We start from the raw sequence: 15,632 nt of genomic DNA, 5'->3' as shown, positions 1-15,632 counted from the left end.
CGGCTTGACTCAAGCTGAGTGTTTGAAGTTATTATTCAAAAATAACCTTTTCCTGGGCGTTTTGTTCAAGCGAAGTAGCAACAAAAGAGCTTGAAAAGGCACCTGCACGAGTGCGGTACTGCAGCTGGAGTTGGTGTGAAATTACACGGTTAGCGTTTGCTTCCGTACAGTGCTTTTAAGACTTTGGCAAAAAGTAGGGAAGTGCAATTTTCAGACAAAAATAAAGGAAAAATTAAAAGTTGTTTAAGATCTCCGGGGTGCTTTTCATAGATCAGCTTCAGCTGAATGCCATCTTTGGTCAGGTTGGTGCTGATGCAGCTCTCAGGGGTGAACTAAGACAGTACGTGGCAATGGATGGAAGAAGGGGTGAGGAGAACCACCACTTTTTGTTACCCTGGCTGGAGTGTGTATCTGGCCCTAGGAAAAGCCAATGTGTTGGTACTGGATGCAGGAGCTTTAGACCTCTGAGTGAGAAAGACTATTGGTGGCATTCATATTCCCTTTCTGCTTGAGAATGCATAACTCTGAGAATTTCCTGAAAAACCTGTTACACTCTTCAAAATCCAAGGAGAAGTTAGTACTGATCAGAAAGATCTTGGCCTCTCTTTAGTTCTGTATCAAAGGCAGTTCCAGTGCTGTTGCTTAGGTGGCTTGTGTGGAATATGGAAGAATATGCAGAATATGGAAGGACTGACCAAGCTATGCAAAAGTGAAGTTTAAAGTTACAGATGTGAGGTTGTGTGTAAGGACAGACCCATCACAGAATGGTAGAGGTTGGGAAGGACCCTCTGAAGCTCATCTAGTGCAACTGTGTGGTTGCAGCTTTCCAAATGGAAGCATGGTGATCCAGTTCTCTCCTGGGCCATACTGCAGCTGTGTCACAGTCCCAGTGGAAACTGCAGTGTGGGTTTGCAGTTCCCTGGTTGCTCTAGCTGCCCAGAAGATGTTTTGGAGGCCACTGGTCTTTGGCATTCAGGCCAAGATTGCTGGTAAATGTGCTCTGTGTTTGTATGAGTGCTATAGATTGGGATAACTTGTGTTCTGAGGAGCTTTTAACAGTGGGGATCCTTTTGCTTGCTTTTATGGTCACCTTGAGGAAAGAATAAGAAACGTTTTTCATAGGTCTTCATATGTTAATTAGGAAAGTTCATTAAGTTTTGAAGACAATTATATGTGTAGTGTAAAGTGTCTGCCCTGCAGCATTAGTGATGTGATCATCACTGGGGGAGTTAATACAGGTTTTGTCTATGTTTGTATATAATTTATTTTCTCATTACTATCTTTTTTTCTTTATTTTTTTTTAATTGTCAGTGTTTCATTAAAGCTGTTATAGAGGGCTTTTTTCAACCCAAAAGTCTCTCTCCCTTATTCCCTTTCACATTCTGGCAAAGGAGAGGGGTCTGTCATTTGTTTAGTGGCCAGCCCAGCCTCAGCCCATGACATCTTGTTTAAAACTGTCTTTGCCTGGCTGCTGAGTGACAACTGTAATTGTTCTGGATAATGTACTTCAGTATTTCTGGGATTCTTGTAAATTAGAGTTGGTCAAAAATGTGTGCCTTCTTTTCTTGAAGGGAAAAGTAAGAGATGTAATTGGAGACTTAAAGAAATGAGGAGTGTCCTAGGCTAGGATCAGGTAGTAGTGGTAAGACTCAGCAGGAGTGTGGAAGTGACAGCTGTACCTCACAGGACTTGTTCTCTAGACCCCTCGCTGGCTTCCTTGCCCTTCTCTGGACAAGCTCCAGCACCTCAACGTTCTCCTTGTAGTGAGGGGCCCAAAACCAAACCCAGTGTTAAAGGTGTGACCTCACCAGTGCCCAGTACAGGGAGACAACCACTTCCTTGCTCCTGCTGGCCACACTGTTCTGAAACAAATGAGGATCATAGAATTGTTTAGGTTGGAAAAGACCTTTAAGATGATAGAGTCCAACCATTAACCTAACTCTGCCAAGTCCACTGCTAAACCATGTCCCTAAGCACCATATCTACGTGACTTCTAAACACATCCAGGGATGGTGGTTCATCCAGAACTGGAAAAAATAAAGGTTCTGCCTCCTCAACAGTTTTATAATTGTATTAAAAAACCAACCAAACAAATGCCTTTGGCCTTCTTGGCCACATGGGCATAGTGCTGGCTCATATTTGGGTGGCTGTCCACCAACATTCCCATGTCTGGATGTATCTCTTCATCTGCTTTAGCAGAGGAGACCACCTGTATGAGAAACTAGCTAAGAAAGGCAGGTTTTGTGCTGAAGAAGGCAAGTCTGATACTGATTAATATACACCAGTTTAGGTGAGGGGTCCCAGGAGGTATTGACCAGGAGGAAATTCTTCAACTCTTTGGCCTAATACAAGGACAAGAAAATGAGGGTGGTAAAAACTAAGTGTGGTGGTCTCCAGGCAGAGGTGTCCAGAAGGACTCCATAAGATTGAACGTTCAGGTGTGATAAACCAAATTACTTTAAATCTTCAGGGCAAGCTTAAGTTCTAGGATTGCCCAAGGAAGTCTGTGAATTAACAGTATCTGTAGTTTTTAACTCATTTTTATTTTAAAAAAACCCAACCCTAGTAAAACTTGCAGGTAACTTTTGAGATGTATCACTGTTAATAACTGAGAAAAGAGGGAGCTGTAGACCTGCCATCCTCCAGCAAAATACACAGCAGGGTGAAAAGTCCTGCAAAGAATGGCAGGGTTTGTGGGTAATAGTGAGGGATAAAAAAAGAATGGTGGCAGAATTAATGTAGTTTTGTGGGAAATAGGTGTTTGTCCCCAGAAGAGAGGCTTTTGGTGATTTCCTAATAATGGCATAATACTAGTGTGTAACACTTTACTTCTTTATAATACAAGTTTGGGCTCTAAGTATTATCAATGCAGTCAAATCAATAGATCTCAAAAGGGGTTTTTAGCCCTCTTTGATCTCTATGTGTTTCTTGATAGAATTTCCAGATGTTATAAAATGAATGATAAGTAATTATTGGAGTAATTCTAACATTTCAGTTGCTTAGCAAATGTGATAAAAACAGAGACATGCTTCTGTGTAAGGTCATATCCTGATTTGCTGGGATATTTAGGGTTGTTGTGGTAAACAATGTAATCTCTAGAGAGTGATGATGTAACTAGGAAGGTGACTGTTTTCAGGCACAGAAAGCACCTCAGCAGAATATTTATCATGACTAGTAGTAGCTAAAAGTGATGCAAGGTTTGAAAATGGCTTAAAATAGCAAACTAAATACCAGTATTTGTCTTTCTTTTTAAACTTACTGTGGATAGAAATTAATAAGGACCAAAGGATAAATACCTGTGCAGTGGTGTCTAGAATCCATCTGCCTTCTGTTTCCAAATTCAGAAAGAAGCATTTGTGGCAGGAGCCCTGAGGAGACTTGCAGAGGTGTGTGTTTGATAGCACACTGCTCCAAACCTCTGGTGCTCTAATCCAGAGCTGGATTTGTACGTGCTAGGGATGCCAAGGAGAAAATACTGGGCAGCAATCTCTTCTTCTTCACAGCAGATTAGATTGTCAGGCTGGCTAGTTCCCTCTGTTGACATTCATACTTGCACAGATTAAAGATTTTCAGGTTTTCCTGAAAGATATTTGCATTTAAGCTTAAACTTTTGCATTTATTGGATCATTTTGAACCAGAAAAATGTTTCCTGAAACAATCTGATACTTTCTTTTGGTAATGACAGCAGGAGCTGATAGAAACTCTGCACTCAGCTAAATGGGGACAGTGGAAGAGGAGCCAAGTACAAATGAGTAGTTCTAGCAGTAGATAGTGATACCCCCTAAATCTATCAATTTCATTGTCCCTAAAGAAAGGGATTTTACTTTTTGCTACACTGTAGAGACTGATTCAGTTTGATTACTTGTTCAGATTGCTAAGGAATGAGAAAAATAAAATAGTCTGTCTTAGTTCTAAAAAAGTGTATGTACTGCAGTCAAATTCTTGCTAGGTTTGTGGCCTGGCAAGATAAGGGAACAGGCTACAAGCACTTCCACAGGGACAACAGGAAGGGGAAGAGAGCCTGGGGCAGGACTGTGTACTAAGAAATTTTTCAAATTAAGATGTAGTACTTTACTCAAATACTGTAGTGACAAGACTTTATGATGATCTTTATTTCTTTTTATCTTATTGTGTTTTTCTTTTGTAGATGAAGTCTGGAGTAAAACTGAAATAGTCCTGATGACATCCTTGCCAACAATATTTTAAATTTTCAAACTTTCAGTTCTTCAGGTAACCAGGATGCATTTGCAGTGGGACTGGCTGTGTGTGGGTGTCCTGATCATCAGCTCAGTGGCTACAGAACCTGAAAATGGAGAACCTCTGGATGCAGATGTTGAAGTGGAGGATTTTGACATACAGTCTCAAGAAGCTGATGTTGACAGAGATAAACCTTCCTTGGAGGTAAGATTACAGAAGTCTTTAGTTAAAGCTTGTTTTATTATCAGCTATGTAGTTATAATTAGCAGAGAATTAGCAGAGAAACCAGTGGGCAAACACATCTAGTAAGAGCAATTTAACGTGCAGCTGACAAGTGACTGGGTCTCAAACCCACCAGTCTGAGTTTCTTATTTACTGTATGAGACAGGTAAGACAAACTTCATGAATGATTGCTCTGCACCACAGTGTAAAATCAGATCTCCTGCTTGGGGTGGGTAGTCGTGGAAGAAGGTTTTTTGTTAGTTTGTGTTTCAGTCTGGATACAGAACCTTTTGTTGTAAGTTATCACATGCCATTTCTGGAGAAGAAAGCAGAAAGCATCTTGGTCTTACTGGGGGTTTGACTTCAGACTGGTGTCTTGATTTCATCAGTCCCAGCTGCCTTTTGAGACTGTGTTTATTCCTAGGAAATCTTTCTGCATTTCTTATGCTAGACTTCATAATAGATGTGGGCAGTAGTATTAAATTATGTTTTCAGCCTTTTGGGCTTACTGTGTAGCCTAACTGTAACGAGTCAGGTAGGCAGGAAAACAGAAGAATGGAAGACATGTATAGATATAAACAGGGATCCTCCCTAAGCAGAGAGCTGGTGCAAGCTTGGTACCTTTTCTGGGGTTTTGTGAGAGGAGGGGTACAACAGCACTTCAGGTATGAAGGAATTTTTCACCTTCAGCTGTGAAATCACTCCCTGTTGGAGGGGCATGAAGGAACTGCAGAGGTTGGGGGGGTGTGGAGGGGCAGAGGGAATTGTGCTGTGCAACAAGCCCACTCTGGTGGTCTGTGTGGTGGGCTGTGGGAGGTGTGATATGTGCTGCAAATGGAGTTGTGATTTATGTTAGAGCCTGAGCCTGTGCCTGTGCCTGTCGTAGGTTGTGTACCAGACCCCAAAGCCAACCGGGGAAGTGTATTTCACAGAAACTTTTGATGAAGTCATGTCTGGGTAAGTTTATACCTTACAATTACAAAGTTTCACTTTCAGCAGTTTAACTTAGAGTGGTGGGACTTGTTTCGTGTTCATTTTGCTGCTAGGATCTTTACAGAAATCAGTTTTTACAGGGGTTAGATTTGGGAAGGCTGGTAATGCTTGCTCCAGGTACACCATAGTGTTAAGCTGGACAGTTAACTTCAGGTATGTTGCTGTTTTTTGTGTTTTAAGGAAGATTTTAATTGACTCTGGGTTTAGGCACATTAAGAAAAAATAAAGATACAACCAATTGAGTTTAAGCAGCTGCAAAGTGAAGGGCATAGACATTACACTACAGTAGCAAACTCTTCCTCTTCACATACATTTAGGTATGTGTAAGAAAGCAATGCCTTCAGCATTACAAAGTCTATTCATGAAGACTTTCTGTCAGATTGGTTATTAATTTATTGTATTGCTTCCCATACTCAATCAGAATTAGGTATTTAGGAGACTACTGAAACATTCCTAGCTAGTTTGACCTTACTGCACTGAAATTTTAGAAAAATCTTCAGGTTTATCTCAACAATTCTTGCACACAAGACAGAAATCTCTGGCTTTTCTTAGAAGTTTTCTTCCAACAGGCTGGCAGTGTAAGGTGTAACTTTGGGTGACCTGTGTTGCTCAGTAATGAGCTCTGTATTCTGAGCTGCAGTCAGTTGTCACCAATGCACTGTCAATAAGGGTGAATATAATATGTTACACTCTATCTCCAGAATCAACTTAAAATGTGCTTTTTAATTTTTTTAATTTTAACTTTAAAAGCATTTAAAATGTGAAAGTAAGCCTCTGCTTTTAATGACAAATCAGATACTGGTATACTTTTTTTTTCTCCTGTATTATTTGATGCAGTTGAGCAAAAGAACTCTCTCTTGGTGTGTGAACAATCATGAAAAAAGGTGGGTTTGTATGTTACTGCAATTGATAGAACAAGACTTAACTCCTGTGAAGAGCCAGAGAGAGGTGTGAAAGGAGATGCAGTATGATACACTCATTATGGTAGATCTTAAAGCTGCCTGTTTTTTGCTTCCTGTGAGAAGCCAGATATCCAGCTGCTGTAGGAGTGAGGCTGTACCATCATAAGACACACGTCTTCTGAGGAGGCACCATTCAAACAGTAAACAAAATAACAGAGTACCAGGCACCAGCAGCTTCTCCAAGACTGAATCTCACTCCCTTTTTCTCAATTGTTTATAGACTGTTCTGTTCTTTGGAGTTACAGGCAACTTTAGGCCACTGAACATTGGTCTGTTGTTACTTACATTATGTTCTTCCATATTTTCTTATTTTTGTTACAGAAATTATCAAATGTAGAAGGAAAACAAATTAAGCTCTTGCCATCAGTGTATCACTTGTCTTCATTATGTGTCAGTTGTGGATATTAAGAAATGCAATACAAAAGCAGTACTAATGAAAAATGATTGAGTAGAACAGGGAATAACAGTTGTTTAAAAATAACCAACCAAACAACTGAAAACCTTGATTAACAAATGCAAAAACTTTACTGGGATACTTGAATGATATCATTCATCCCAATTTCTAGCTCAGCAAGATCTGTTCAAAGATTAGTTTGTCTTTCTGCTAAATCTAATACTAAAAGCTTTAGCTGTAATGCTTGGGATGCTTTGGTCTACCTGTGTGTAGCTTAAGTAAGAATAACAGGTATGGAATGGAGATGTGTGAGAAAGTAAGAAGCATGTTGCCTTTCTTCCCTAAAACTGGGGAAAAGAGTGTATGTAAATTGACTGGGTGAATGACCAGACTGGAGCAGCTTTGAGAATGGGCCTTGACAGTCTCCTGTGTGACCTGTAGAGATGTTTTCTTTCCTCATTGGTCTTTCTCCTGGGAGACATAGGATCTAGTTTGCTCTTTGCACTGTGAAGCTTTTGCAGCATCTCTGTTAACAGTGAAGGAATCTGACTGACATTCAGCCCAAAGAGTTGAAGTATTCATCCATGAAATATTGCCTTGAGAGGGTGGTACAGAATGAATGACAATAGTTCTTTACAGAATCAATCATGAGAGTGTGGTATTGTAGCTGATACAGTGAAGAGTTCAGCAACTCTGTTGGCTTAAGATATTTCTGTGCATGGCTTGGGGTAGAACCACTATGACCAGATAAGAGTGGACTGAGGGGTTTTTTCCCCATTTTTTTCCCCTCCTCTCCTCTTTCTTCCTCCAAATGCACACCTGTGAGTAGGGGATGTGCATATCTTTTTGGTAACTAATTATGTGTGTTTGGCAGAGCTTAAATTATGTATATTCTTACATACTATTCTTATGTTCTGCCAAACTCAACTTGTGTATAAAACTGAAGTTTATTCAGTGTAATTTAATTACTTTAAAGTTATAATTGTGTGTTCATTTACAGTCTTAGGAAGTATTTTGAGAGGATATATTAGACTAACCTGTTTTAATTTTTCTTTTCATATTCTTTGAACTACATAAAGTTCATAAATCATAAACTAGATAAATCATCCTCACAGGTTCACAGACTAGAAGTGGAAGCTGGGGGTTTTTTTGCTTGTTAATACAGCTTTGCATGGATAGTTCAATGACAAGCACTTTTTGTTTTAGGTGGGTGTTGTCTAAAACCAAGAAAGAAGACACAGATGATAATATTGCAAAATATGATGGTAAGAGGTTTTAATATTTATTTGCTTCTGCTCTTACATCAAATGAAAACAATTAATGTTAATAGGAAGTGGTAGGGAAATATGATTTGTAGGACTGTGGTGTGCAAAGCAGTACAGAAGAGATGTTTTTAGGCTTAGCAGTTATCATCACTGGGAAAAATAAAGAAGATGCAAAGGAGATGTCCATGCAGCTGAGATGCTTATAACAAGTGATGTATCTCTGATCACTTGGCCTCATATTAGATAGAAATTGTCTCTAATGTCAAAACAGTCATATTTGCTTAAAGACACCCAGACAATTAAATTTGTTAACAAAGCCTGTGGTGAAAGGATTTTTTGAACTATTTTCCAATTCAGGTTTTTTTTTTTTCATTATTGTTTTGCTTGGCATTATTGCTTTGTCTTAATGTTCAGGAAGGAATGCAGCTGAAGAGGAGGGAATTTTCCTCCCCCCTCTTCAGAAGACAAGAAGAAAGGAGGGGTTTGTTGCTGACATACAGACCTGCCCTTCCTTAATGACTTTCCACAAATGAACTTCAGTTGAGTAGAAGTAAATGGCTCAGATTTCAGTTTATGAATCTTCTCTACAACATGTGCTGAACCACTCATTATGTTTCCTTCCTTTTTGTCATGTTCACACAGGCTTTTTTCAAGATTAAAGTGAATTTTAAAAGTAATCTCTTTTTGTGCTGGTTGTTCCTGGGAGAAAAATCAGTGAATCTTGTGCTGCAAATCTCTGACAAAATTTAGCTGCCCTTTTAGAATTCTTCTTTGGATGCTGCCCACATGTGCAATCAACTGTATTTTTCCTAAACTTGGAGAATTTATAATCTTTTCTTTTTAAAGCTGTAGGCTTGCTTGTTTGTCATTAAGATCAACTCTGATCATTCTTAGAAAGGCTCTGGGGGAGGGAAGCTTCATCTCCCATGTAATTAGATTTGACCTGAAAGATTCTAATTCTATATAAGCAGGAGGGGAAGAACCATGCAGGTGTCCAGCTTGCAGAGTGCTTTGTGACTAGTGCTTTTTATGTGACAATCATAGAAATCAATCAACAATCTGGAGAAATATTTTATATTTTTCTAGGCATTGTGGGATGCCACAGTCTAAAGATTCAGATCTACAATGTTAATGTTTTCTTGTTGATTTCTGTATATTTGAGAAGAGCAAAGAATAACATATATTTTACTCATGTCACCTTTAAAATATGGAAAGCTAGAATTATCTCAATTGGCTAAAAATAATAACCTTTTGGGTGAAATGAGGGAGTGGGCTTTTTTGAGTAGGACCATGTTTCCTCAAAGTGTAGACATCTCTTTAATTATCTGCCAGTTTCTTAAGGCTGAAATATTTTTACAATAAAACTAGTTAACTACAAACCTGAGCTTTGAAACAGTCTCTGTGTTAGCAGTGCAGGCAACAGGCTTGAGTAAAATGACATGTCTTAAATGTATTGATCCTTCCATACAATATTGCAGTTAAACAGAAATCCAGTGGATACTTGCACAGGTTTTGTAATTAAATTTTGTGATGTACACATTTAGCATACAATGGTTTTAGATTTTGCTATTTGTTTTTATTGGTTTGTGGTGGGTGATGGTAAGGATGTGGTTCTTACTGTCAGGGTTCCAGAGCACTGGGACAGGCTCTCCAGGGAGCTTGTGGAGTCTCCTTCCCTGCAGACTTTCCCATGTGACCTGCCCTAGACTGGATGGCCCTGCTCTGGCAGGGGGGTTGGACTTGATGATCTCCAGAGGTCCCTTCCAACCCCTGACATTCTGTGATTCCCTACTTTGGAACTTTGGGGTCCATGGCTGGCTTTTTCTTTAGTTGGAATATTTTTGTTTTACACATGAAACAGATTTTGGAGATTTTCTTTCTTTTGGCTGTAACAGTTCTGAAACGAAGATTGGTGGGTTTTGTTTGGGGTTTTTTTTGCTGCTGTAGAAACAGCTGCTCAGGGAAGGAGGAAAGAAAAAGCTTGTCACTTCTTGTTGTAACACTTTCTGCACTATTTTTTTCCAAAGCTTGCTTTCTTCTTTCTTATCTGAGCCAGAACACTGGGTTAGGTGGATCTTTGGCATGACTTGGTTTTTGTTTTATCATTGAACTGTGGAGCTGGAATTCTAGTGGTTTCTAGTGCTTGAAAACTGCTGGTTAAAACACTCTGTCACTGATTTGATAGAAAGATGGGAGCAGCAAATTTGTGTACTGTGAATGGTTTTTTGTTGGATTGGAGTGCCACAGAGTAATTAGTTTGGAGAAGTGTAAGCTGGACTTGAGTAATGTTTTGTTTCCATAGTACAATTATCAATAATGAATTGGATGATTGTTTTATCTTTTTTGACATCAGACATCAAGATTTCTTCCATACTTGGGCAACTGGTCTTTATTTGCTGTTAACTCTTTGCTTTCAACAGGATTATTATTCCTGTACTTCAACCTAATTTTTTCAAAGGCTCTCTGTGTGTCTTTTAGGAAGATGGGAAGTAGAAGAGCTGAAAGAGAACACAGTGCCTGGAGACAGAGGATTAGTGTTAAAATCAGTGGCAAAGCATCATGCAATATCAGCTATGCTAACAAAACCCTTTATTTTTGATGATAAACCTTTGATTGTTCAGTAAGTAACCCTTCAATTTTTTTACTTAATATTTAGTACTGTTAAAATATTTTAGCTAAGAAAGTCATGTGAATCCCTGTACAAAAATACTTCCATATGGCACTGACCTGTCATATCCAGAGCTGTCAGAAGGTAAGTATGAATGATTTAGTAATGAAGGAAGATTGTAATACACGTGTCAAGAAGTGATATTTAAACTCTTTTGAAGTATTTTTGGGCAGAAATCTTGTATTTTACAAGACTGTTGAAGAAGCTCATTAATTTTCAGTCTTATCTGAAAGATCTAAATCATGTGTAGTTTGGGTGCAGTGTTTTCCCACTTACAGAATACTTCTGTGTAGCTCCTTCACTTCTACATTTATGTGTTGGTTGACACCACCTTGAAATTTTTCTTCCTGGTGGTACCAACTGTAGCATTTACTTCTGTGGTGGTTTTTGACTGACATCACTACTGTGTTTGTGTGGCAGTTAAAACCTTTTGGTCCCATAAAAGTGTTTTGACAGTAGTGACTAATACACAGTCTTAATGTGTTCATCATTAGAAGTGCAGGTTAGAAGTTCATTTGTATTTGTCTTATACTTGGAATTCCTTTTTTTAAACTTGCCCTTTGCCCAGGTATGAAGTGAACTTTCAGGATGGCATTGACTGTGGTGGTGCATACATTAAACTTCTCTCCAGGAGTGATGACTTGAATCTGGTATGTCCTCTTACTTAACATTTGCTATCAGCTGTTCATTTGAGAAAGGCATAATTGTTCTTGTGAAATGTCAGTAAAAATGAATTCCTAATGCATCCTAAATTATTAATAGCTTCCCAGACGTTTAAGGAGGAGATAGGGCAAAATAATATACAAATAACTGATTATATATACACAAAAACTTTGGAGTTGTGCATTTTTTTTTTACTGGTGGACTATTTGATAATGTTATTGTTGTCATAAGTTCCATTTATTTTAATGAAACTTATAGACAGTCTGAAACTAAAATAAAAAGCAGGCTGTTAAGATCTATATTCACCCAAATCTCAGTGTGAATTTCAGAAGGTTAGAGTGAAGAGTTTGCTGTGGTTGACATACTCCTTAGTTCTGCACTAAGTTCTTAATTCTTATATCCAGGATAAAGGACTTTTGTATCTGTTTCAACTGACTTTCTGCAATAAGAGAAGCCCTAGGACCTCAACTTGGAACTTGTGAAACACTTTTTTACTGCATAGCACACAGCATGGCCTCTTGGAAAGGGCTGTGACTGGGATTTGGAAGCTGAATGTGATGGAGAATCTCTGTTCCCAGGGGAAGGTCTGAGTTGTGATTTGTGGCCCAGGACCTTGTGCAACAGAAATGTTGGGTTGACAGTGTAGGGCTGGCTGATCATACAACAGCTGCTGCAGCTGCTTTGGTGGGAGCTGCTGCTTTTGGTACACAGCAGTGGTTACAGAATAGGACTATGCTTGGAAGGACTGGTGTGGACTCAAAATGTTACATCATGAGCTAGGAGGAACTTGCATTGACTCAGCAGTACAAACTTAAGTGATAAGGGTACTTCAGATCCTGAAGCAGGTTGCTGTGGCCACTCAGGAGCTGACTGTCCTAACTGCTGCAGGTTTGTGCTAATTGGGGTGTTGAGCCAACATTCAGTAGTGCAGTGACAAATTTGCAAATCCATCACTGTCACAACCTGTGTAGGCTATAGAAGTGAAGGGGTTTGAGATGCATCAGGCTGCAGCATTTGCTCACCAAGATTTGGTAAGCTAGAAAGACAAGCTTGTGGAAGAAACAGCAGGGAAAAGTCTAGAAAAAACCTGTAATGGGAGCATGGGCAGAATTCGTCTTTTCCTCTCTGGGTAAGGTTTTTTTTTTTTGCTGCCTTGACCCAAGACCCATAACCTTGACTTTGAGTCCTGAGGAGAACAGCAGTGAAGTGTGTTGCCCTGTGTGTGCAGCATGCAGAGGAGATGGCTCAGGACAGGCTCAAGCCAGTGCTTCATCTGACCTGCAAAGCAGTGGTCAGGAAAAGCCCTTTAACAGTGGGACTCTTAATGAGATAATACATCTGCAAGGGTCTAGGAGATGGTGACACCCACAAGAAGTTGCTTGTAAGCATTTCTAAGATGTATTAATAAAAGCTTCAATGCAACTTAGTGCTCTTCCTTTTTCCTCAAATTTATATGCCAGTGTGTGTTTTATGCTCCAATAACTTGACTACTAGTAGGAAAACAAATAGAGGCATGACATTTTTCATAATGAAAAGTTGTGTAAATTGTGGAACTGGAGTTTTACATGTTAAAAGATGGTATGAGACCAAGCTCAATTACACATGGAACTTAAATTCTCCAGTATTTGTCACCTTACTAGAAGGTAAACCAGAAGAAAGCAAATCCAAAAGTTGCCTGTTTGTGGCCTGGCTCACAATTCATCCCATACTGTTTTGGGAATTTCACTGGCTGGGTGATGAGATAAATTGAAAGACTAAATTTTCTCTTTTATTTATTTTTTTTTTTAAAGTTTGAAATTGGACTTGTCTCAGTGCTGTGTATATGCTTATTGATATTAGAATAGTCCATTAATTATGTTCATTCTTATCAGTGACATTTTCCAAAGACAGTTGAATATTGTAAAAGGGATCAGACTTCAAATACATGCACTTCTGTAGAGCATAAAGTGAAAATATTTTACTTCACAAACAAAAAAATGTAAAAAGTAGTATTTTCAAGGTTGATTATGATTGTTGTTGTTTAATGTGGGGCAAGAAGACTGATGAAAATACTGGACAATAATATCCTTGGGGTTTATCTTTATTGAGATTAAAATGGTGATGAAGAACAGGAAGTAGTTCCCTTCCATCTCTCAGTGTAATGTTTGTAGGAGGATATAGATATTTGGGTGTTTTGATTTGTGACTGGCAATTCTACTTGACATAAGGACTAAATAAATACATTCATCTTCCTTGAAGAGGCTTAAGTGGTCCCTGTGGTTAGTTCATTCCCTGGGAACAGAGAACCCAGCAGCCCATGAGGACTGTTCAGCTCCTTTCATAACCACCCCACCCTCTTTCAGTTACCTTTTAGAAAAAGGCAGCTGTGCTGTGTGCTACAGGCAAAGAAGTACCCAAATGGCTTCATCCAGTGTGCAGTATAACACATGCTCAGCTTTCTTGCTTCCACAGGAATACTTTTTTGACAAAACACCTTATACTATTATGTTTGGACCAGATAAATGTGGAGAAGATTACAAACTGCACTTTATCATCAGACATAAGAATCCTAAAACTGGAGAATATGATGAAAAACATGCAAAACGCCCTGATGTGGACCTAAAAAAATTCTACTTGGACAAGAAGACACATCTATATACTCTTGGTATTGTTTAATTCTTCTGAGTTCAAATTGGAAGGGAGAGATTAAAAATGTGTTTATGTCCACTGAAGCTTTGCATTTAAGTCTGCTTTTTTTTTTGTTTGTAATAGTCTGTTAAATTCCAGGGGGTGGTTGCTTAATGATTTGGGCTTATATGATTAATCACTAGGCTTACATGATTTAATGACTGAGCTTTAACTCAAGGACTTAAAAGTGGTGTTCAAGTGCTGCTGTTTAATATTCAATTACAGGAAAAAAAACCATGCCAGCCTTTAGTGTGAAGAATTGATTAACACTTTCAGTACTTATTACCATAAAAATAGTTTTGTTAAGCAAATTAAAAGACACACAATTGTCTGATATTCTAGGAAGGTGTCAGAGTTCACAGGTATTGAGTTAAATCTGCAGTGTCTCCATGATAAAATCTCCACAAGTTGAGAGTTCTCTCTAACACCTGCACCAGCATGCACAAACAGACACATTGCCCTGTTCTCTGGAGATGAATGAGAACATGGGAACCCTTTCTGGGTTTTAAAATAGAATATTGTGGTGTGCCACAGCAGACTTTCACTTTTAGCTAACAGGAACAAGTGAAACAAAACACTGGTCTTGTGGCTGTTGTAAAGGAATGCCTGTGTTCCTGTAACTGGGCTACTGATTACAAATTAGGATTAAAGATACTTAAATTGCATTGATTCTGATTGTTCAAATAAACTCTGTAGAGCTGTGTGATTCCAATGCATTCTGTCACTGATAACAGAAGATTTATAATCAATTCTTTGTGTTGTTTCTAAACTGATATGGGGGGTTTACTTTTTACATTTATGAATATTTTAATATTGTTGATAATTTTTAGGCTGCAAGAGGTTTGTCAGATGTTACCAAACTGTTGTTATAAAACTTACTTCATTTTACAAAACCATCATAAAAGGAAAATGGTATTTACTTCAAATGAGTAAGCTTTGTTGTGTTGAATGGACATTTGAATAGACTTGTTAAGCACTTAGAAATGTGCTCACTAGTTACTCTAAATGGATCTGGATACAAAGTCTGGTTTTGAGCCTGACACTGCTCAGCTCTGTGGCTCTGGCTTCTCAGTTACACTTGCTAAAATACTTCAATATTTGAAGAGAATTTCCTCTATTCTGGCAGTGTGAGAGAAATGGCTGTCAGAGATTTGAATCTGAGGAGAAAATACTGCTTTGATAATCTTTCAGCTGGGTTACTGACACAGTTCTAGAGTTTACATGCTTTCAGGTGTGAAACTGTAATTTGGTAGCAGAGATTCTGCCTTTGGGGGCAGAAGTTTGTCTTTAATTGTCCATGTTTTTAAATAAAGCCAAAGTTTAGCCAAGTGGTGGGTTTTTGATAAACCTATTAGAACCTGCTTGGATGTGTTTCAGCCATTGAATTTACTGGAGGTTTCAGTTTTGGGGGCCTGATGCTGGTTGTACATCCCCACAGGAGTAACTGATGTTTTGTGTCCAGATCCAGCACTGAATGGGGAGTCTGGCTCCTGCTCTGCCACTGAGGATCCTGTTTGTTGTTATTTCTCCAAGTCTGTGCTTATTATATAGGTTTTGGTTAAAGATATGTGTTAAATGAATGCTTTCCTTTTTTTTTTTTT

General features: G+C 38.7%; 1 protein-coding gene across 1 annotated transcript; it reads left to right on the top strand.

The window, feature by feature from the left end:
* Positions 1-4,239: 4,239 nt before the first annotated feature.
* On the top strand, positions 4,240-14,008 carry LOC103768624 (calmegin-like; the record flags this gene model as incomplete). The annotated part of the gene is made up of 6 exons (XM_008935776.1): positions 4,240-4,401; positions 5,306-5,376; positions 7,975-8,033; positions 10,512-10,653; positions 11,270-11,351; positions 13,816-14,008. Coding segments are annotated over exons 1-6 (709 nt in total), but the record flags the coding sequence as incomplete, so codon positions are not given.
* Between the last annotated feature and the right edge of the window lie 1,624 nt (positions 14,009-15,632).

This window comes from Merops nubicus, unplaced genomic scaffold (genome assembly GCF_000691845.1).
Source record: "Merops nubicus isolate BGI_N331 unplaced genomic scaffold, ASM69184v1 scaffold17352, whole genome shotgun sequence".
NCBI lineage: Eukaryota > Metazoa > Chordata > Aves > Coraciiformes > Meropidae > Merops > Merops nubicus.
The sequence above is the reverse complement of the archived record's forward strand: the minus strand, read 5'-3'. Positions and strand labels throughout refer to the sequence as shown.